General features: G+C 44.5%; 1 protein-coding gene across 4 annotated transcripts in view; it reads left to right on the top strand.

Moving 5' to 3' along the window:
• TCERG1L (transcription elongation regulator 1 like) overlaps nt 1-22,648 on the top strand; it is a 109,057-nt gene that overhangs the window by 47,430 nt on the left and 38,979 nt on the right. For all 4 annotated transcript variants that reach the window (XM_064514411.1, XM_064514410.1, XM_064514409.1 and 1 more), the window contains exon 5: nt 21,049-21,174. In XM_064514411.1, the coding sequence (XP_064370481.1) occupies nt 21,049-21,174 (126 nt within the window). The remainder of the gene's footprint in view (nt 1-21,048; nt 21,175-22,648) is intronic.

The following is a 22,648-nucleotide window of genomic DNA, read 5'->3' as shown; positions in this document are numbered from 1 at the left end:
CATGGCTTATTTTTCTCACCTGATTTAGCTAGGCCATGCTCTAATTCTACGCTTAGCAAGTCTTGAGAGCCACTGAAAAGAAAGGATGCCAGTGAGAAAAAAAATGGTGCCATATTTGCTTTGCTAAGATCCCTGATTTCCTTTTAATAAATTATAATATCATCAATAACTTTATGAGTGTTTAGCATATTTTTAAAAAGTATTTTTGCAGGAAAACCCCCCCAGCTGTTACCCATACCTCTCAGCTGATCCAGATCTGGTGCAATGTTCTCATTCCTTTAAAATCTCATGATAAAAAATGTTGCTAGCCTAGAATTGGTGGTATAGGTGGCAGAAGGTCAAAGTGAGTATATATTACTATGGATCGTTTGGCTCTAGAAGGAGCTCATTTTTTAATCCTTTTTTGGAACATTTCTTTATCTTTTTCTAATGTATTTGTTTGGTGTTGCTGATTTGTTTCTTCAAACAAAGATTTAAGAAACGATGACGACAGCCTGAACAGAACAGCTGCTATACGTCAGTGAGTGTAGCCAGCAAATTTCCAAAGGCACTGCAAATTAATTGATAGGTTCCCGAAAACCAGATTTCCAATATTTCCAACACATGATAACATGGAAAACATGGTACGAAAGTACGTAACACGTCACAGCAGAATAATTTAGAAAGAATTCCCACTGTGGAGATTTCCATAGATTTGCCCTGAAGAAAGAGCTTGAAGAGGAAATCTGTAAGCTGCAAGGTGGAAAGGGGAAGTTTTGGGAAATGTCCCTGAATATGAGTCAGTTTATAGATCGCACAAGCTGCTTGCTGGTAGTGGATGGATGCAGATGTAAAACGGATGGGTTTCGTACGCCCCAGGCTCTTGCTGCTCAGGCACCAGCGACCGCTCTGGGTGACTTCTGCTCGGAGTGGCTGTGTGCGAGGGGTTAATCTGCTCGTTTTCCTCAGATGGAAATCAAATAACCCGCAGATTGCACCCTAACTGTCTGCGATGGCTTGCTTCGCACTCTTCATTATTCATGAGGGCTCTGCAGTAAACAGCTGTAAAACACAAAAGCCTTTTTGGTCAAAACAAGCTGTTCGGCACGTTTTCGTGCATCTCCTGATGAGGAACGTTGTGCTATCGCAGAAATTCAGAGGCGTAGGAACGATTACTAAGGTAACTTTTTATTAGTGTTTTCTAGTCGGTTAACAGCAAGACCTTTAGTGGTGTTATCAGCTGGAAGCTAACTATGGAATCAAAAGTACTAAATGGGGAAAAAAATCCTTGAAAAAATTTACTGCTCCCAAACCATTAAAAAGCTAATCAGTGCTGACTGGAAGTGCTTCCCACCCTTTCAGAAGGTGGGTTAATCCGAAGGAGACCTTTCCATGCCAGAAAGGGTTCATGAGCTGAAAGGTCGCGTGAGCGAGGGAGCTACCCCAAGAGGAAGGAGAAGACACAAGACTTCATTTCTTTCCTAGGTGCGTCCAAAAATGCTAGAAGACCTAAAACTTAACGTAGTAGATTTATTTCTAAGTGAGATTGTATCTCGAGAAGCCTCTTCAGAAATGATTTGAAATATATGCAGCAAAAGTCCTGTCTCAAAATCCCACGAGGAAGGAAGTTTTTAAAGAAGATCTAAATTGGCGTGTAGGAGGATGTAAGAGCTGGAGGGTCAATCTTCATTTTAAGTACAGTGATGCCACAAGTCTGTTCAGTTCTGTTTGCCAAAATAATACAAGGGAGGACTGTTTTTTTTTAAAATCATGCTGAAGTACTTAAACTCTGTAGAAATACGGAAAGAATAACTGTTATGGAGGTGTTTCCTGATCTTAGAAGGCTGCAGGCTGTTTATGCGGAGATCCCAAAAGGTGATCGTACTGTCAGCTGAGCTGAATTTACTGTGTGGATACCCGCTCTCCGCTGGAAAACTTCTGGGGCCTGCCAGCAAACAGCCCCCAAACCCCTTCCCTCGAAAATCCAAATAGGAAAGAAAGAGGAAAAAAAGCGACCTGCTGGTGGGATGCAGATAAGAAGATGCAGTGTTGGAGCTGCTGTTTGGCCATCTGAAAGCAGTGGAGAAGCTTAGCGAGTTCCTAAGTTGAAATGCTCACGCAGCCGGAGGGCTGCATTGTAAGGACTAGACCAGGAGAAGCGTTAAGTTTGGTTTGCTGAACCACCATAATAAATATGCACGTTCTTCCTTAGGTGCATAAGGATGTGCCTTGCTTACCTACGTAAGCATGTTTTTGTTCCAAAAAAAGTTTTTCTCTGTTTTAACTGTACTTTGAGAGCTGAATCCGTCTTTTCTAAGCGTATTTCTTCAGTAATCGCTGCCATTTACTTTATAGATTATTATGGAGGTTCACCAGAATTCGTCAGAACTGGGCAGGGAGAGTCACCTCCTACTTGCTTGTCCATAGTGCTCATTTCTGTTGCCCTCTTGTAGTTTGTCAGGAGTTACAGCATTTGACAGTGTTGAAGTGACCCGGCTGTAGTGTACGTGATCCCTGGAATTGTCTCATTACATGGATTTCTGCTAATAACGCAGAAGAAAATATTTTCCAGTAATCCGGGGCTTTTTTATGTGGAGCTTTCTTGCCAGTCTGCCACTCAGAAACGTAACAAAGCATCGTTTTAATGAAATGTAAATATTTTCCCAGCACGGCGCCTTTTCTGTTTGGCACCAGCTGCGGCGCGTGAAGAGCAGCCCAGCGGCCGCTCGCACATCTGGCTCTGTCGTCCCCGTCTCCGCGCCGGGGCCCTGACGCGGCTGCGCTCGGAGCAGCTCAGCCCGGCTTCCCCGCGCGAAGGGCAGCCGGCGAGTGGGTGCGGGCACAAGGCGCAGAATTAACCGGGGCGAATCACCCGATTTATTTATTGACATTCTGAAGACTTTTCTTTCTCTGGCGCTTAAAAAAGATGAGGTTTTGCCTTCCTTCAGTGCAGGTGCTTACAGCATCCTTCTCATCCTCCCTAGCCCGTTTTTCATGAATATGAGAGTATTTTTGAAAGAGCAACCTTTCTGTCCAGATTTGCACGAAGTCTGCTGGTAGTTTGAGTTGTATTTTTGGAGGAGCACGAGCACGTTTGTGCAGATGTCCCCAAGAGCAGGTCTGGGGGGAGCTTGCTGCCGCTGGAAGGGGCACGGGCGGCCGCGGTGGCCTCCGGGGAGGAGGTGCAGAGAGGCTCCCGGCTGCTGGACGTGCCGAAGCCTCGGCGCAAGGCTGGGGAAGGACGGGGTTTTGGCCCACGCGGTTTCGTAGCTGCATGCTAGGTGCAGATGTCTTATTTCTGCGCCTGCTTTATCAATATTCAAAGGTATTTGCAGTCTGTGTTTACGTTCAGACGTATCCGCAATCTGTGCTTGTGTTCAAACCTGTGTATACTTGCATATACAATATAGAAGTATGCTGTAAGTCTGTCTGCAAGGAGGCTGTAAACAGCATCAGCAGGAGCAGAGCGGCTGAGCAGCCCTTCGGGAGGAGGACCAGGAGATCGGGAGTCAGGAGAAGCAGAGCTCATCTCTCAGGATCGTCATAAAAAATACACGTCTTCTTCGGAGGCTTTGAGAGACGGAGCTAGCGAAACAGGCGTGAATTAAAATACCATCCCACCAGCCTCCTTTCCCCGTAAAATCCTCAGGAGACCAAAGAGCACGAAGATCCCTTCAATGTTTTTGGGGAGGGGGTAGCTGTCTTTTACCAGGGAAGAGCTTTCTGCCAGATATTACCCTCTAAAGCTATTCTTTGGAGATAATCAAACAATTGACGTTAAAAAGCCAGAATTTCTTGATGTCACATTAATTAAGTGTTTCAGCTTAATTCCACATTAACTGAATTCCAATATAAAGGTGGAAAAATGGATGTAGCCTTTAGAAATGGCTGAAGATAATTTTCTATATTGTCTGTCCTTGGTGGAGTTATAGATAAGTGGAGGTGTTTGTATATTTATATCTGTGTAAATACATATCCGTGGTTACATGTGTGATCCTACTATTTTTCATCTAACCAAAGAGTGAAAACTAATTTTCTGTACTAATTTTCTCACCTCCTTGTAGGACAATTTATTAATCTAATGGAGTAGCGATGAGGTGACTCAGTTTCTATACTCTCCATTATTAACTTAAATCTAATTTTGCAAAAGGCAATGATGCTGCCAAAATTTAAATTGCCGTTTCTATTTAAAAGAAGAAAAGAGAAGTCTTGATGCATGAAGTTCTCCTCTCCGTCCTTACGTAGGTGCTGCCGGTACCGAACAGGTCCCTGGGCTGGGAGTGGGCTGCGGTCGGCTCGTCTTTCACAGAAAACGAGGAGGAAAGCGTGACCAACCCGCTGCGATTGGCAGGCTTGAGAAAGCTCAGAGTCGGGACTTTGCGGATGATTTTACATTCCTCAGCTTTTTACTGGGTGGATGTAGTAGTGGTGCTGCTTTTCAGGACTGCTTATGCTTCAGATGGTTATTTTATGTAAAGATAGATCTCCATGTTCTTTAGATATCCATAAAAAGGAACATAAGCCTTTTGAACATAATCACCTCCTGGTGATTTTCTACCTTTTTTGAAATACCCATCTCCATATTATGATTTTCGCGCTGTAGCTTTGGCTTTTGGTGCTGCTTCCGTTATGACCAGAGGCTGTGAACAGGGTGGGCAGCAGAAAGCGGCGGGGTTTGCACGCGCCTTCTCCTGCCACGGTGGGAAACGAAACTCCTGATCCGACCCCGCAGGGCAGCTCCCTCCTTCTCATCCAAGCGTGATTCAGTCTCCATCTGATCCTGAAATGAACCCAGCTTTCCACAGGTGAAGCACAATCTGTGTTTCAGCCCCCTCCGCCACTTGTTTTCCAGGGATTAAATTTAGGACTAAAAAAAATTGTGTGCTCAGCTTGTACCTTTTTTAGGAGGGAGGGAAAGGGAAAAAAAGACGTTCAACATACAGTCACAATGTGATGGCTTATCTCCTCTAAAGAGAATCATGGAATTTGTCCCTTTTAATTACAAATCTCTATAAATCTTCTGCTTAAAAATAGAGAATGGGAGACAGTTTTATGTCTTTCGCACTCAGCAAGGTCCTTGCTGTGCTAACCAGCTTTCCAGATGTTTCTTGTCGCTGCCACCCTTTTGTTTTCTTCCTCAGTTAATGAACCCGTACATATTTGGCTTTGGCTTGACCTCGAGCTCAGTCTCGGTGGCCGGAGCGGGCACGGACGGCTCGCAGCCTGTCCGGGTCGCACGCGCAGCGTCCCGCAGCGGGGAAGGGGCAGACCCGGAGCAAATCCCTGCTCCGCTTCACCCGCCGCTCCGGAAGCCGTGGGGCCGTGGCGTGCGCTGCATCGGAGGTAGTCTCAGGCTAAAAATAGCTTTATAAACTCCTGACGTTGTTCTTATACGGCCTGTCCTTCTCAATGAACAAACAAACAAATCCTGTTGCATCTTGTTGTTGAATTTGCCTCAATTTCTTTCTGGTTTCTTAATGAGAAGTCAATGAGCTATTAGTATGTTCCAGAGCAGGGAGCACTCAGAAGCATTACACAGGTATGTGCCATAAATCATCATTATTTTGTGTCTCTGCTTTCACGGTAGATACCGAGGAAAACTGTGAACAGTCATTGCCGGTTTCTTTTCCCCGGCTTCTGGCGTTTTTGGAGGGCGGCACAGACTCACTGCACTTCTCAAGCTGGGAGCAGGGGCGTCTGCAAAGGGGCAGTACGTGTCCCTCGAGCCCCTCGTCGTGCCCGAGCCGTTGCCTGGCGCTGGCTTCGGGCCGTGCGGACGGTGCCGCGATGGACCGCGCTAAGCGGGTTTGCAGCCGGGACGTTTACCTGCCCGCTGTGCTGCGCGGGAGGCTTCTGCAAGGGCTCCGCAAACGCTTTTAGGCACCGTTGGTAGCAGCGTCTGCTCAAAAACCATGCACGTTCTGCAGCCTGGCAGAAATAATAAGGGAGAAAATACTCGGATTCAGAAAATGCAGAATGTTTCTTGTGAACGTTCCTGTGCCTTTGGAAGAAACAGAATAAAAAAAGACGTCAATAAAGGCAGCATCTAGGAAGCCTCAGGTTTAGCCAGCAGAAAATGGCCTTGAGGAAAAATGTAGCGTGACCTTGAGGAAAAAGATAAAAACAGGGCTTTGGGGCTGAATAGAGCCGGAGGAGTCTGAATGGTGTGTAAATAGTGATTTTTTTTAATTGTTCCATTCTTCTTTTGTACAAGAAAACAGGTTTCTTTTCTCCTTTGAAATAAGCAGTATTACTCCAAATTACATGATCATAACATATGTTCATTCCAAGGGAAGTAAGTCCCCGGGCCCCGATCCTGGCTCACTGTTAGGGTTGTTAGATAGCAGTGGTAGTAAATCAATGTGTTTCTGTGTCCAGCTCGGTTACTGGTTATTAGATACAGAGATTATTGAAATTATTCATTTAATTCTTTTCCTCTTTTCAAAATTAAACTGTGTGCTTGTGTTTAAGAAATTTTTGCAAAACCATCCTCACTATTGCTGACAGTGTTATTGCCAGACCAACAAACTGGGAATCTTCATGCAGCAAACTGCCCGGCTTCAGCCCAGCGTGCCTCGAATCTGCGGTTTCGCGGGGTTGACCAGCACGTTGCCTAAATGGGCATGCGAGAGGGGAGAGGGCTGCACAAAGGACCCCGAGGTTGCTTGCATCAGTGGGGAAATCAGTGCCAAGATGATCAGCGCTAGCAAAACTTGGGTTTATTCACCTCAGAAATGAATCCCCCTCCGTTAGCTCCCTACCGCGAGGCGTTACCATTCGCTGAAAGTCCACGCGGGCAAGATCAGAAGTATATATATTATTTTGTTGTTTTAAGTTTGCTGACAGATGGTGATTTCACTCACCCTGATGCTTAAGGATTGGAATCAGGACAATTCCTCCTAATTAATATTTTAATAATAGAAGAATCTGAGCAGATATGGCTTTATTCTGTTTCCATATTAACAAACCATCGTGCAGTGGTCTCTTCTGCCTGTGACGTTTCTCACCAGCAGAAATACTGCATTTCTGCAAAATATTTAGTTTATATCAAATGCAGTTCTTTCTGACATGTCTTGCCTGACCTGCTTAACCGTAATTATGAAGTTCTTGGTGTTTGTTATATTCTTTTTCAAGTTTTTTTGAGCTTTATCCCGGTTTTTTTCTCTAAACTCCAATAGCAGTCCTACAGGAGACATTAGTGAGTCTACAGAAATGAATGAAATGTGAAACGTTGTCTGTGACTTTTATAACTATGCTGTGGTTTCCCTGCAGCATCACACATTGGATTTTCATTCCCACTAGTTAGCTTCAAGTGATTTAGCTACCTGCAGTTATGGTTGGGTATTACACACATTTCTCAAAGAAGACAAGTTCTGTGGTGCGGTGCTTGGTATCAGACATCTCTCAGACTTTCCAGTCACCCTGAAGACCGGTAAGGTGAGTACTCCGTTAAGGGCAGACGCGTCTCCCTCTGCGTCACCACGTCTGGTCCCGGTGGCTGTGTCTCTGCTGCGGGGCAGAGATCCCGCAGGTTCGGGTTGAGGAGCTGCAGCTTGTACCAGCTCTGCAATGGGCTTGTGCTCGGTGGGTCCTTCTGGTGAACTGAGTGTTGCATCGCTTCATTCATCTGCTTTGCAGTTTTATGTTGCTTCCAGCGTTTCCTGGCAATTCGGGTAGGATTCTGCCACAGTTTAAAGCTTTTTGGTGATGCTTTTTGTATTTCAGTAGCGTTAAAGTACTTTGTTTATTTAGGAATGAGCCAGATATATTTAGCTAAATACAGGTCTTGGTTCATATGCTATGATTACACTTCTGCTGCATAATGTTCAGACGAACCTCAGAAGAGCAGATAAGCAACCTCGTGCTCTTCAGCTGGGACGGAGACCAAGCGCGGGTGCGAGAGGACATGAGGGAGGTCTGTGAGGCCATGGCTGTCCGATGAATTACAAGGATTATAAGATACGAAGCTAGTAGATAGCATTGTAAAAACAAACAAGACATACAGCATGCAAATTGTGGAACTGCTTGCCAGTCTTTTTAAATAACAAGTATGTTAGCATGTTGATTACATTAAAATATCATAGAATTAACTTGAAATGCACCAAAACAATGAGGCTTTTCTATTACAAAGCACGATTTGTTTCAAGACTCCTGAGCACAGAGCAGCCTCAGCTGCCGCAGAACCGCGGAGGGTTTCTCGGTGCGGGCGCGTACGCTGCCGGGTGAGCTTACCCGCGTGTTTGTAAGTCAGCGGCAAGGTACCGTCTGTCTGTGCATCTTTGAACTTCAGTCCGAGAAGAGAAACAAGACTCGCAGTATCGTTCAACTTCTGCTCGCCCGTCACTGGGAGTTCCCAGTGCAAGATGTTTTTCTCTCCTTCAGCCTTTCCATGTTCTCTCCTTCCACCTTTTAGCCATGTTTTCTAGTAAAAGATGACCAAGAGAATTTACTTCTTTTTGATTTTCAGCCGTTTTGTTGCTAACTGGACAGTTAGGAACAAGAGTGGGCAATCTGTGATATTTCTTCTGCCATGAGCTCCGCCAGAATCCCCATCCCTCGCCGACCGCAGAGGTCCTTGGACACCGAAGGAAGAAGAGAGCTTTTTGGCAGGGGTTCGTGTAGCAGAGCGTTGGCTGTATCCCGTCTGTGAGAGGTTAAGATAAATCATGGCTGGGACTAGTTACTTTGCTGTCCCGCTCTTGGGGTTCTCCCTGTGCAAAGGCCAGGTATTTTTGCCGCTTCAGGCTACAGGAAAAGGAGAGCTGGAGTAACAGTAAGCAGGGCTCCATCGTGGAGGAGTTGAAGGGAGAAAACAAGTGGATAGAGGTTATTAAACCATCGGGGAATCGTTTGCATCTCATACCTTATTTGAAGAAATTGAGCTGAACACAAAGTGAATGAGCAGCAAAATTCCTTCCCTCCCTCTTTCCCCTCCTCCTTTCATTTGCTTAATCGTTTTTACTTACAAGCTGTAACTACCGTTTCTCAGGAACAAGCCGTTATGTTCCTCAGCGAGCACGTGCTCGTGGCCATCTGCTTCAGCGGCTGCCTCCCTGAGCCTTCGACTCCAGAAGACTTCACTCTTAAACCCTGCCACTGGAGAGCTTGTTCTTCCCTTGTTTCTAACGCTGTGATTTGTCCTGATGAAGACCCAGTTCCTCTCTGCAGACCTCGTCTCTGCCGTCGCAGCCCTGTCGCAGGGCTCTCCCGGGACTCCCTGCCCTTGGCTGGGGACGACTCTTCCATGCAGTGGAAGCGGGTCGGACTCGAGTGTATCCGTGACCCCCGCTGTGCGTTAGATCCCACCCTGGGGCACACGAGCCTTTCTAAGCATCTTGCTTGGTGTCTGCTCAAGCCCAGTAGCTCTCGTAGTTGAGGCGCTTTCAGAGATTTCCGTTTCGGACTGCACATGCTCCATGCTATGTCCCCTGTCAGGTTTGGCACGATTTCAGATTCCACGTGACATGTCTTCGTTTTGCGAAGAAGAGCTGTCGCGTTTGGACAGCCCGCGTTTTGCAGCGCCGCCACGACGCAGCAGCGAGCGGAGGCAGGGAAGCCGCCGGCGGCAGCGCGAAGCCGGGCCCGGCGCGAGCCCTCAGCAGCGCCGGCGGCGGGACGGGCTGCGGGAGCAGCACCCGCGAGCAGAGACCGAGGCACCGACCGCGGCGACCAGGTGTTCCGTAAGTTGTGGCACAATCACCCGTATCAAGTCAGCCATGTGAAGGGCATATTTTAGGTACTTCGTCTGTTCTCAGCTGCTCTCGCTCGCGTGGCAGTGCCGGCGTGACTGTCTGGTGCGGATGCCTGAGAGCGAGGGGTCCTGGACCAGCAGCTACACGCGGGTAAAAAGCGCTCCATAACTTTCCAGAAATATCTCACATCTTGCTCCTCATTTTTCTTTCTACACGTAACTAAATTCTGTTTTTCAGTACGGTTATAACTTGCCCGCTAAGACCTTCATCCTTCCCTTTCAAATAAAGGTAGTCAATAAATAGTGACATATTCACAGTTAATAAATAACTTGACATCTTCCTGATGCTTGACACTTTCTTGTAGTATTTCATCTGTGTTTTGTCTTATGTTAATACCATTCAGCGCAAAGAAATTTTCATTCATTAAAAAGGATAAGAAATAGGAGGGAAGTCAAAATGAGTCACAAGGATTTTGGGGAACTTGAATTGCAAATAAGCTGCCGTAGCTGTCGCTTCACTTTGCGGTGGTTTCCGCGGCTCTCCAAGGCTGGGGATGCTGAAGGGCCGCGACGCGCAGGTGCCCTCCGAGCCGCCCGGGACACGGCCCGGCCGCGGCTGCCAGCAGCGAGGAGGCAGCTGGAGTTTCTCCGGGCAGGATGGCTTCTGTGCCGTGTCCGCTGTAAGTGCTTCCTAGGCTCGTTTGTGTCTCCAGCTGCAGCATACAATTTTTACACCTCCAGACCTTTGTTTGCAGCCCCTCGGGTGGAAAGTCGTGCTGCCGGGCAGTGTGTGTCTGCCCGCTCGTCTTCGTCGTGTTGGCCGGTGCCCTCAGCGCGGGTCGTGCTGTCGTGTCCGTCGCACGTCCGCACCAGCCGGCTGCAGGCCGACCTTCATTTAACGCAGCCTCCAGGAGCTCAAACCAAATCGTGCCGTAGCAGCCCGTCATTGTCATCGTCATCTTCCAGCAGAGGCACGTACGCAGGAGCTTGAGAAACAGCACAGCCTCAGACGCCGGTGCTAATAGTCGGCCACAGAGTTCTATCAAACAGCTGTGATTCAGTTAAAAATCGAAACACGTAATGGAAGAGCACAAAGCACAGTGCGTCTTGTGTGTCCCATTTATATGGGATTGAATCCGAGCTGTTCTTCACGCGGGTTTCTGTGCTGGCAAGAATAGGCATCCTTTTCTGCTTCTGAGATGCCAGGCGTCGCCTGTGAGACTTCTGCGTGCTTTCTCAGGTGACTCTTGCTGTGATATTAAGTTTTGTCTTTAGTCTTTGTCTTAGTGTTGTCTTTAAGAGGGAGGCCCGTGACTTGCAACTTCTGCCCGCGGAGCCCTGTTCATGGGAGTATCTATAACAGAAGAACAAAATCAGGTGTTCCCATCTCTTAATAACAACCAAACCAAGGACTGTCACCAGGACCATCTATCACAAGAACAGATTCTTGGAAGATAACTCAGGAAGGAGCCTGGCAGCGTCATATATGAACCCTTTTGGAGATGTGTTTTCTCTTTCGATGACAATCTGAAAATCCCATCTGAATGTCACGCTCTGCTTCTGGATTTCTCCAGTGTGTTTCGAGTAAGTCAGGTTGGTGGAGGTGGATCCCCAAAGCAATGTCTTTTCTCAAACATTTCTGCTCAGAAGGCAGCTGTGGGAAGCTGTGACTCTTACTCGCTTGCCATAGCTCCTCCTTTTTCCAGGCAATTCCTTCTTTCTTTGAATAGTGAGGTTGTATTTCCCATATCGGATATGACTTATTGAGGGGACGTTCGCTCTCATCTCATCCTACTGGAATTAGGAATCCTCAATTTTCTTTGTTTTGTCTTAATGGTAGGCCAGAATTTTGACAAGGAAATGTAGGCAGACAATTATTACTGAAAGACATTAGGATGAATAATTCTTTTTTTTGTATTTTTTAGCTAGAAAGCATTCTGCTAGAGGAACCCTAATTAGGTAAAATATGGCCTGATAGAGATTACGTGGGCGTTTGGTGTACCTTGACCGCGTCCGCTGTCGGTGGTGCAGAGCGCTGGCCGGTTCATGCTCCGTGGCAGCGTGCTGCTTCCTGCACGCAGGTTTCTGGGATCTCTCTTGGCGTTGCACAGTTGAAAAGGAAATTATTTGGTCTTGAAATCAATTATAGGACTTGCAATTTCTAAAGTTTGGTAGATATCTTGATGAATTTCTTTAATTATCATTTTAATGAAAGCATCCTCCTGTTAACCGACGAAGGCCTGGAATAGCACTTTCAGTATGTCATCTTTATTTGCTTTTAATTACCTGACTCAAAAGCCTACTCTTATGCTTGAGACAGTATAAATGGAAATGCAGAACTATGATTCTTTGCTTGGCAGGTAAACAAAATTTGCCGTTTTCATACTAAGAACCCCGCGCCCTGGTCAAATACTTACATCTTTGATTTCTGTGTTCATTTACTTTTCAGGAAGAATCCTGTCATTCCAGTTCCCGACAGCCAGTGAGAGACAGCTCTGGCTAAGGATGTCACCTCTTTGCTCTTACGAGCCTTTGAAAGCTGCTTCCCAGGTGTTTTGCACATAGGCGAGCACACAAATAATTACGTTTGCGTGTTCCATAGCAGGCAGCAAAGCTTTACTCACCCGCTATCTCCGTTTATAAAACTTGCAAAACTTAGTATCGGTGAAAGTAATTGCATCAGAACCGGCCAGGGAACTTCACAAATGCTGCAAGCACATAAATAAAAGCACCAGTTAGCCACTGCCCCCCCGCAGCACTGTGTCTGCCTGTCACGCGCGGGGTGAAGGTGCCCCTCGTTGCTTCGGAGGCGTAGGACAACAGCATCCCCTTCCTGCCCTGCGCGCCTTTTCTTCCGAAAAACACAAATCATTCTTCGAAAAACAATTCCGATTTCATATTTTCTCCCCAAAGCAGCATTCCAACGATGCAGCTGAACTTCAGGAATTCTTACAAGTGTGGGCTGTCTTTGTTCTCCTGTAGACTGAGCTTTAGTATAGTTGCTGTGCCTATTAGAATATATAGAATAATTAAATGCACAGTGCATATGCATACCTGGGAAAGATTTTTCTTTTAGGATTGATTCCATTCATAAAGCACTTTTACAAATTAATAAAAACAAGTTCTGACATATTCAGCTAAAATAAATATAAATGACAAACTGTGTTGTTCAATAATGCATTAAGATCTTTTGTCCCATGGAATAAATCGTAGCTTAGCAAGAGACAAAATGAATTTTAAAAAGAAAAGCTGTGGTTTTAAGAGTGTGACTCAATGCCCATGAAGCTCAACCGAAAGACTTTGGTTGACTTCACTGAGTTCGAGATTAGGCGCGTGCTACACATATTTTCAGTATGAATACATTAACATAAAGTATGTGGCCCCTGTCCTTTTTTGGGACATTGCTGTAATGGGCTTCTTAAATCACAGTGAGGAAAATAAGACTTAAACCCCTGCCAAACTCCTAATGTAAACAAAAATATGCTTAAGTTACTGTTCGAGTTCCATGGCTTAATTGCAGAATATATGAATTAGGACTAAAAGCACCAGCAGCAAAGCTCTGGTGCCTCAGCTAGTGCTGAGACGTGCTGGTTCTCGAGCCTTGCTCTTCTGCTGCTGGCAATACGACTTCTCTTAGCATGGATTTGTTAACGTCCATGCTGTGTATAACAGAGTGATGATAAACGATAGGTCTGTTAAGGCATAGATTAAGCATTATAAAAAATAGGTTCGCCCAGAAAATCTGTCCTTTAAACTAGAGCATGAACCTTAGTAATTTATCTGCTCCCTCTCCTAAGGTCTGTTTTGGCCACAAGCAAGCAGACGAGGGAGCTAGCAAAAGTGATCCGTCTTTATGATACAGGGTGAAAAATAAAGAGCCTTGTAATACTGTTAGTTAGAAATACCAAAGGTGGAAAAGGTAGTCATGTGTTCCGGAAAAATCTTGAGAAATAAAAGATGGAAAGCGGTATCTTTTACCAAACGATGGTGTTCTGGTTTACTCCAGCCTCTGCTTTTCTTGTTTATAACCCTATATTGACCTTTGGAGTAGAAGTTTGTGAGTAACAGGTAAAATGAGAGTTCTGGTTGCACTGGATGACTTAGGGAGCACTAGATTTATGATTTATGATTAGATTTAGGAAGTTTAAAGAAGTGAAACCTGTGAAGTTAAAAGAATGGGATTCATTTAATTAAAGATTGCTTTTTTTATTTGCCTGTTGGTATCTAATTAACTTTGGACGCCTGGTATACCCCTGGGGACAGTGGTGTCTGCTAAAGGTAAGGTCCTGTTGGTCGATTATGTGATGAGAAGTTCCCACTCTGGTCTTCACATGTTTAAGCAGCAATGTTAAGGGTGGCAGTTAGAAATCCCAGATAACCGCACTGTCCCCCATTTTCCTTCTCAATTCAAGCAGCAAGGCCACCACGCTTTGCCTTTCTGCCCTGCTCTTGCATGGGACGTTTTGAACCATCATTCTGCAAAATGCTTGGGCATACGCCGAGCTGAAGGTACGGCCCACGTCAGGGCTGCCCTCGCGGGAGAAGGGCCAGATTTCCTGCATAATTGCTGAGCAGAGATGGAAAGATTAATCAGCTCTCTTTCCACAGCAGGTATCCATCCCATCGATGTCTCTGGCAGCTTTACACAGAAATTAGGGGACGAAAGCAGTTTATTGTTTCGGGCTGAACTACTTTTCCTCTTTACTTTCCATAGGCTAATATTTTGTTCTGTTAGCTCCATCCCTGCTGTTATATGTGGCATCCTCCAGTGAGAAGCTCCAGAGGCCCCTTTTCTGCAGGCTCTTCTGTCCTTCTTCCACAGCTCGTTCGGTGTCTTTTCCTCCTCTTTCTCTGTGTCCCCTTCCTCGAGGAGATTACTGGTTTATGTGAGTTGAGAGCTTCTCTCCTCCCCACTTGGCCTATCGTCTTCTGATTTGGAGCAGAGAAGAGATAACACGTGGCCCTGGGGCTGGTTCAAAATAAGAGGCAGAGATGAAGGGAAAAGGCAGAGTAACACAGATGCTTCCATAGGGCTTTCAGAGCAAACCTGCGCTGTAACAACGTCCGCATCTCCGCAGCCTTGTCAGCTCTAAATTCCAGCAATCAGGAGATGCAAATCGATGTGTATTCATCAAGCATGCAAATCGGGGCAGTATATCACTTGCACAGGATCTTCAGCTTTCTGAACCATCAACTCATCTGATATTGTCCTCGTTTGTCCTTGCAGTGTCTTTGTTGTTGTTGCACTGAGATGCAGGTTGCTTGTATTTTTAGGTGGCAGTAGAATGTACCTGCCCTGAAATAACCTTGAAGATGGAGCGATGCTCTCAGAGTGCGTGACTGGCTGGTCAGTCTTCCTGGGCTTTAACAATAATCAGAAACTTCATAGACAAGAACAGTTTTATCCTCCCCCTTCCCAGTATCGCTTTGCAGTAAAATCTGCCTGAATTTAGTTGTAAAGTGCACACAGCATGTGTGGGTGTACGTAGGTTCTTTATGGTTCTTGTCTAGGTATTATCCCAGGCCAGGTTATTTTCAGTTCATGTAGAGAGCTTACGTTGGATTATGACATTAAACCAAATCCTTAGAGTTTATTTGGCATTTGTATTCCAGATCAATCTATTGCAAAGATTGCTTTTTTATGAACACGAAGTACTGAAAAGCACAAATATTTATTCTTTAAAGGTTATGATTGCCTTAAATCATTCAAGCTTATTTGGTGAGCAGAAGATATAATTAAATGAAGCAGTTGAACCTGGTCTGCATATGAAATAAATAAAATATATATGTGCTTGACTGAAATAAGGTGGAAGCTGTGAGCTAACTGCTTCCATCGCATTGAAAACTGCACTATGAGTTTTCTTTTGTTCCTGAATGTGGAAGTAAATCCAGCTAAAAAAGCAATTGCAAATTTTACAATGGAAAGTCATGTTTCAACATACAACATACATTATGTTAACAAAATGAGCAGAGGTAATCTCAAACGGCATGTCTCTAAGTATTAGGAGATAATTAAGCACGTGTTATGAAGTGATTCCCCTTTTAGGTGCACAGAGTTAAGGCTGTGTACTGAAATTCATCTGTCTACCTGAATGTGTGCTTGCATTTAATTGGTGTCCCTGAACACCTGAGAAGTTGTCTGTGAATCTTCGTATGTCTGAACATCTAGTCCATTTGTACGTTGCAGACTCCATGGTCAGAATAACGATAGCGCAATCTCCTGTAAGCAGGAAATAAAATACGAACCGTGGGATTTGCGGTATTTGTTTCACTTGTATGATTTTCTCATCTGCATTCTAAATCGGTTTTCAGTAAACTGCAGTTTTCTCCTCTTGGCTCTAGTGTGAGTCAGGGAACCAAGCTATGATGGGGAATCAGGTTTTGGGTCGAGTTACTGTTTGTTAGAGTTTATCCAGAAGGTAGAGGACTCTCTGAGACAAACCCACCCCAGCAGGCAAGTTCTTCAGCAGCCAGAGGCATATCTGGGCTGAATCAACGGGCAGGCAAAACCACAGTGGCAAGTTCACATCTGTAGGTATGAACCTCTTCCCCTTCTCTTACAAATTTAAAGGTGGAAAAGGACAAGCCTGAGATGCCCAGTCACACTTATCTCCAGTATTTCTGCATTTGTTGTTATCTTTAAAGATGGCCATTCTGGATAAGTAGCTGCATTCCTTTTCCAAGTCTTCTCTGTCACAGATAGCAAAACATTCGGTATGCACATACCTTGCCAAAATCAGCAGAGACCAGAAGACCGAAGACCATTTTAACCTATCTCTGATAGCTCTGAAAGCGATAGAAAGAAGGTGTCCTTTTTGTTCTCATTAAGATGAATATGAAAAGCCAAAGAACACCAAATTCCCCTTGGTCTCTAAAATATTATCAAAGGAAGTAATTGTGTAGTAATGTACGTCTAGGATACATATATAAATCCTAGTTAAAGAAATGGTCTCCACATATATGGGAAACAGAGTTTTACTCTACTCATACGTGTATACCACGGGCTGTCTTCATAAAAATGTGTGGGGGAGGTGTTTTGAATACTCCGTTGCATGCAGATTGCTCCATATAGTTAGAGGCACCTTAGACTCAAACGTCAGAAGCTGCGTGAAAATCGATGGTTCCTCAGAGCTTCTTTAGCTCCAGAGAGCCCATCAAAGTTAATAGTTTTGCCAGAGGATTTGACAGAAGCAGAGGAAAAAAGAACCGCTGCTGCCCGAGGTCCGAACATCAGCTCAAGCTAGAAAATGGGTCACTGTCTTGTTAGAGGTGGCCAAGTTAAAAGTGCCTCCAGTTACGGTATTATACTGTAGATAGCACAACAAACAGCACAGTCAGGAGTCCTTGTCTGTAAATGCCCTATTTACAATCCTTCCTTCAAAGTAAATGTGCATTAAATTCATCATAGTACATTGCAAGGTAAATCCTAACTCAAGCTGCTGACAATGTCTTGCAGGAATTTCTCTTTTCTGATTCAATTGCTCACAATAAGGAGAAATAATCAAATGTTTCCTTTTGGAAAAACACCTTTCTGGTGTTTTTTCCTGCAGCTGCTTGCAGCTAAGCTTCTCCGTGTCTCCCTCAGGTAGCCCGTGGTGACTTTGCGAGGATAATTGTCAGCAGGCTGCTCTTCTGGCCTGGGGAGGAAGGTGTTCAGAAAAAGGCAAGGCGTTGCTTCGTCGTGATGCTTAGGGGATCCCAGAGGTCCTTGTTCTCCTCCTCCTTCCTTTGCCCTCTGCTCCGTTGATGCTAACGTGCTAGGACCTTGCTTCGTTACCTGTTTTGCTGTCTCCCGTTCTGCTGCGTGTACTTTGGGGACCTCCGGTCGTGAAAGCGCTTGCTTCTCTTTCTAGTGGTCCCTCCGGGCATGTTCCTGTTTGGGTTTCTATGAGAAAGGAACAGCTATCACCTGCAGATCACATAATAGCCAATGGAAATACCTAATTGTATTTAGTATTTAAAATACCATTTGTTGTTTCAGAGTTGTTGATCTCTTCCCTGGCAAGGCTGTGCATCCGTACCTGTGGTATCTGCTACTTTCCCAGCTCCTGGTGATTCCCCATGGTCCACGTGTTTGTGAGTCCTGTTCTAGACGCAGAAGGAACCCATTCACATTGGTGCAGGGAGAACTGTGCCCTTTGTATATAGCCACGTATGTATATATGTGCATATATATATATACTCACACACAACGTGAGAGTGATTGCATAGGAAGGTCCGTACATCATGTCTGCAGTTTCACGTACGTCTCGAGATGTTTAGTCTTTTCATTTGTCTGTCTTGTACAAATCTCTGCTGTGCCTGGAAGCTGAAAACAGTTTCTGCCGTCTTCTCGTTTGCTGCCGTCTGCCCCGGCAGCAGCTGGGCTGTCGCAGCACCGCGCTTCTCAGCGGTCGTTCCTCGGGAGGGCCGTGTTCTGTGAGCTTCGCGTTCGGACCTGCAGACCGTGGGTACTAGACGACACAAGCAGATGAAGAGCAAAGTTTGGGAAGAAGCCCCCTGAATATATTAAATGCGCTCCTTCCGTTCATTTGATTTTCCAGTGTCTTGGAGGAGGGCAGCAAAACAAAAATCTAAAGATCTGATGTATTATCATGCAACAGCTTTGAGGCCCGTAGCTTCTTGCTGTGTGCACACGTAGGCCTTGGCGATACATCAAGGTATGAAAATGGACATGTGCCTATAGCAAGTATTGTTTGCTTGTGCAATACTCGTCTTAAGGTGGCATTTCCGTTCTCTAAAGGTCTGTTCCTGCATCAGCGAAGCCAGAAGTTCAGGGATTGATCTGAATAATGCTGTCAAACCTCGAAGAGAAATAATACTGTATTTTTATGGTATTCTGAATAGTGAGGATTTATTAGATCCTCTTAGGAGAGGAAGTGAATAGCAAGTAGCAGGTTAATGAATGGATCCCCCCAGCTTATTGACAATAATAATCCTTTCCACCTTTTTCATGTTGAAAAATTGCAAAGTATTAAAAAAAAAAGCAGATGCCAGGGAGTCGTTGTCGTGCAGGCTGGGCTCACCGGTCGGCACCCAACGCAGTCACGCAGAAATGCCCGAGCCCGGCTGGAGGCCGTGCTGCGGCTGCCCGAAGAGCGGCAGGTCGGTGGTCCTGCCCTGCCCAGCCTGGCCTTGGAAGGCCGAATATAGGAATTATCCCTGGCAAGGTTTGAGCCTCTTGTTAAAACAACTCGATGATATATTTCCAATCCTGTTTACTAAGGTACAAGTAGCTTTGCAGACTGCATCAAAGAAAGTCATCTGCTCCCGGGACAACATGCCTGTTGAATCCATAGGATTTTTAAGAATTGTTATTCAAACTATTCTGTTCAGCCCATTTGTACAGTCGTTGCTTTTTACTTGCTGGACTGGGATCATGGTTTTCTGAGGTCATGGTTTTTGAAGCATGAAAGAAAATGAATTTAAAATTAGTAAGTCATCCTTCACCTACTAATGTCTTTAAGATACCCTGGCTAATGGCAGCTGATATCATGAAAACGCGTTATTTGACCTTCAGTGAACTTAGAATCCCGATCCCAACTCTTAAAGCTTCAAAGCTCCTACTTTTTTGAAGATACGTATTAGTTTTGGCAAAGCTTTACTTTCCCCAGCTGGTTCCTTAGTCATTTTATCCCTTTATAGGAATATGACTTTCTAATTCTATAAAACCTTATTACTTTAACAAGATTTATTATGCTTTCATTTCTGGGGGTCTCTCGCTGATATAACCTGGGTTTTCTGTAGCCCAGGTTTCTACTTTCTCGTTCATTAACAATTACCAGTTATTCAGATATATCTTTTCTGAGAGAGCTTACAGCCTCCGCTGCTGTCTCCTGGCCGTTGGGGCGGGAGACAAGGGAGTGCAAGGGAGGGGAAATCACTGGAATTTCAAATTGAGTATTTACTCATAAGTAATTCAAAATATATTCAACCGAATATATATCTGCCTAGCAGCAAAATATGCACAGTATTAGCGTTATTGGCATCATCGTTGTTGCTGTTACTGAAATAGCCCCTTTTGAGTGCGGCGTGCCTCTTCAAGAGCCCGTGACGAGGCCGCGTCTCGCCGCTGTGCGTGCAGAAGGCGGTGGGTAGCTCTGGTCCCAGCTCAGAAGTGTCCGCCTTAACTCCGTATTTGCTGATTTACATCTCAAACCAGCGAGGAAATGCCCTCCTCAGGTGATACCCAAGACTATAGCTTTGAGGAATAAAAACTGCATCAAAGTAACCTTTCCTTAGGATAAAACGATATAGTTGCATTCCAAAAAAAAAGATCAGTATTCTCTGTAGCTGTGAGAGTTATTTTTATTAATCTGCTTCAACGCTTGGAAACTGAGAAGCGAAGATCAGTGAATAAGTTTATCGAATAGAAGTGAGTTGTTATAATAAAGAGCAGAGGCTCCAGAAATGATCCATGTTACTCATAATGTAGAGAAGTTTGGATGACAGCTGTGTGATAGCAGAAGAGTATTTAGTGAAACAAAAGTGTAGTAATTCTTCAGATGTTGAATCGTGCTTGGGAAAAAAGAGTCTGTCTTAAAGTAAGGACAGGTTCCTACAGCCAATTCAGTCTTGAAAAGGTGGCTTATAAATAGCGTGTGTAGACTGCTAATGGGACACCTAGATTTACGTCCGAAATGAGATGATGTGAAAAGTCCTTTCGCTTCTGAAAGAAGGTTTAGTGTCTAAACTCATAGATAATGGGAAACTAATGCTCAACTTTTGACCTCAAATTTGGCAAGAGCCACAAATTCTCGAGGATTAAGTAGCCTAGTTTCATTAGCGTAGTTTTGGCAACGGACCTGGATGACTAATTCATCATAAATAATGTATTTGATCAATTGAGCAGTTTTCTCTTTTGTGACTTGTCTGTGAGCAGACTGTGATTTGCTTGGATAGAGCTCTTGTTTTAAATTATTTGCAAAATATTTTCTGTGGGTGAAATGGGACACAAATAGTTTGTGTTGAGTAATTTATGGTAGTAATTGGAGGTGCCTTATTTAGTGTTTAATGAGAAAATTGGTCTTATTGTATGTGTGTTCTCAATCTAGTCATACATCCTTGTGAATTTTTGTTCTGGGAGACTACATACTAATTAATTTAAATTTGCAGCTATGATTATTTGCTGAGATTCAATGCCTCTGTGGATGTCTTGGACAGACAAGGCCAGTACTTCAAATAAAACAAACACAAAGCCTATTGCTTTCAACATGTGCATAGATATTTAGAGAGAAATGTTTTAATTCGCCCCAGTCTGTTTAGGAGGAGGAAGAAAGAGAAGTTACTGTGAAATCAGGCTGGAAAAAGCGTGCGTTTCTGAAAGGCAGTTTGGTTTAGCGGGGGACGCGGCTGATCTCCTTGTGCTTTGGCTGCAGGTTCTGCCTCCAGGATGGATGCTCACGTGAATCCTCTGATGCCAGCGCAAGTCGCCAGGGTAACTGCTGTCTCCGCACCAGCTGTGACTTTCATGGCAACCAATCTGATGGATCAGACATTAGCAGGTGGGTTTATGTTTCAATGTACTGATTATATTACTGAAGCATATGTTACGTATTTGTCTACTTCCAACCAAATCGTTGTTTTCCATACCACATAGTAATGGGGGACCCTTAAAAACCAGCTCAGATTTTATGGATTTTGCGTTAGCCAGTTAGGAGCGTGTTCAGGAGGTTTCAGATCCTGTTGCTCTGTCTGGCAATTGGCAGTCGCTTTGCATTTGACGATACAAAAGGCAAGTTTCTGAAATGGCCCTCGGCTTTTCATTTCCCACGCCGGTGGTATTCACAGCATTTCAGTGATAATGTGGTTATCTCTTGGCTAGTTGCTCCATGAAGCCTCGTTGGCTTCAGTCTCAGAGGATGCTTTGTGCGGTCCTGTTTTATTCACTATCATCTAAATGTGTGTGTGTTGTAGTGAAAGGAGGGGAAATGCTATCCCCAAAGGCTGGAAAAAGTCTTATGGCTCCATTTAGGTTCACATTTACGTGTTGCAAACCACAATTAGAAAGAGAAAGTTTTTTGACGGAAAATTGCGAACGTCTTTCCTGATTATATGAAATTCTTCCTACAATACTGTTGTTGTGAAGACAGGAACTCTGTTAGTAGAGGTGAAATACTACTATTGGACTAAACAAATTGCTTCCTCCCGCTCACTTGAATGCATGCAGCAGTACAGTGAGAGGTAACAGCCAGCCCTGTCTAGCTGTGTTTGTTATCGCGTGGGTGGGAACACACATTGAAAGGCATATTTAATAAAAAATTCTGGGGTTTATCCAGAATTAATACGTTTCAGTACTGGCGTAGTTTATCTGATCCTTTATAGGAGATAGGGAATATTAGCGCAGTCGTGGAGGTGTTGGAGGGTTACACATTAGAAATGGATGTGCTACTACTGTATTCGATCACATACAGATTTTTTTGTATAAAAACTATTACTTGCTCAGCTAAGTGTTTACTCTGTGCATACATCAAGCACTACACACAGCTAAATCAAAAGTTTCATAAAATCTTTTGTGGTTAGCTGGGTGAGACCAGTCGGTACATGGAGCTGTAGGCTCCTTTTGAGGCAGGTTTAATTGATAGTTATACCTATCTTGAATAAAATCTTCTAATTGAATTCATTTTACTGAGTTTTCCATTTCTCTCTGGAAATTGCTGAAGATTTTGTAACACAGACACCTTAAAATTGAAGGAAAGTTCGTATGCATTTCTTTTGACTTACTTCAATTTAAAGTTTCTCTTCCAGTTTGGTTTGGTTTGGTCTTGGTAAACACCTACCGTCCTTCACCATCCGCTGTAGTTACTCTGCTTAAAGACCTGCACGTTCCTCCTTGGGATCACCAAGAACAGCGTTACCTTGCTTTCTTGTTGAAAGCAGGTCTGATGGAGGAAATACTGCTACTATTTAAAAAACTCATTGACAGGAAGATGAAGACTTGTGCAAGAGCCATGCTGATTGAAAACTGAAATCATGACT

The sequence above is a fragment of the Dromaius novaehollandiae genome, chromosome 6 (assembly GCF_036370855.1).
Source record: "Dromaius novaehollandiae isolate bDroNov1 chromosome 6, bDroNov1.hap1, whole genome shotgun sequence".
Classification (NCBI taxonomy): Eukaryota; Metazoa; Chordata; class Aves; order Casuariiformes; family Dromaiidae; genus Dromaius; species Dromaius novaehollandiae.
This window is presented reverse-complemented; position numbering and strand designations above follow the sequence as displayed.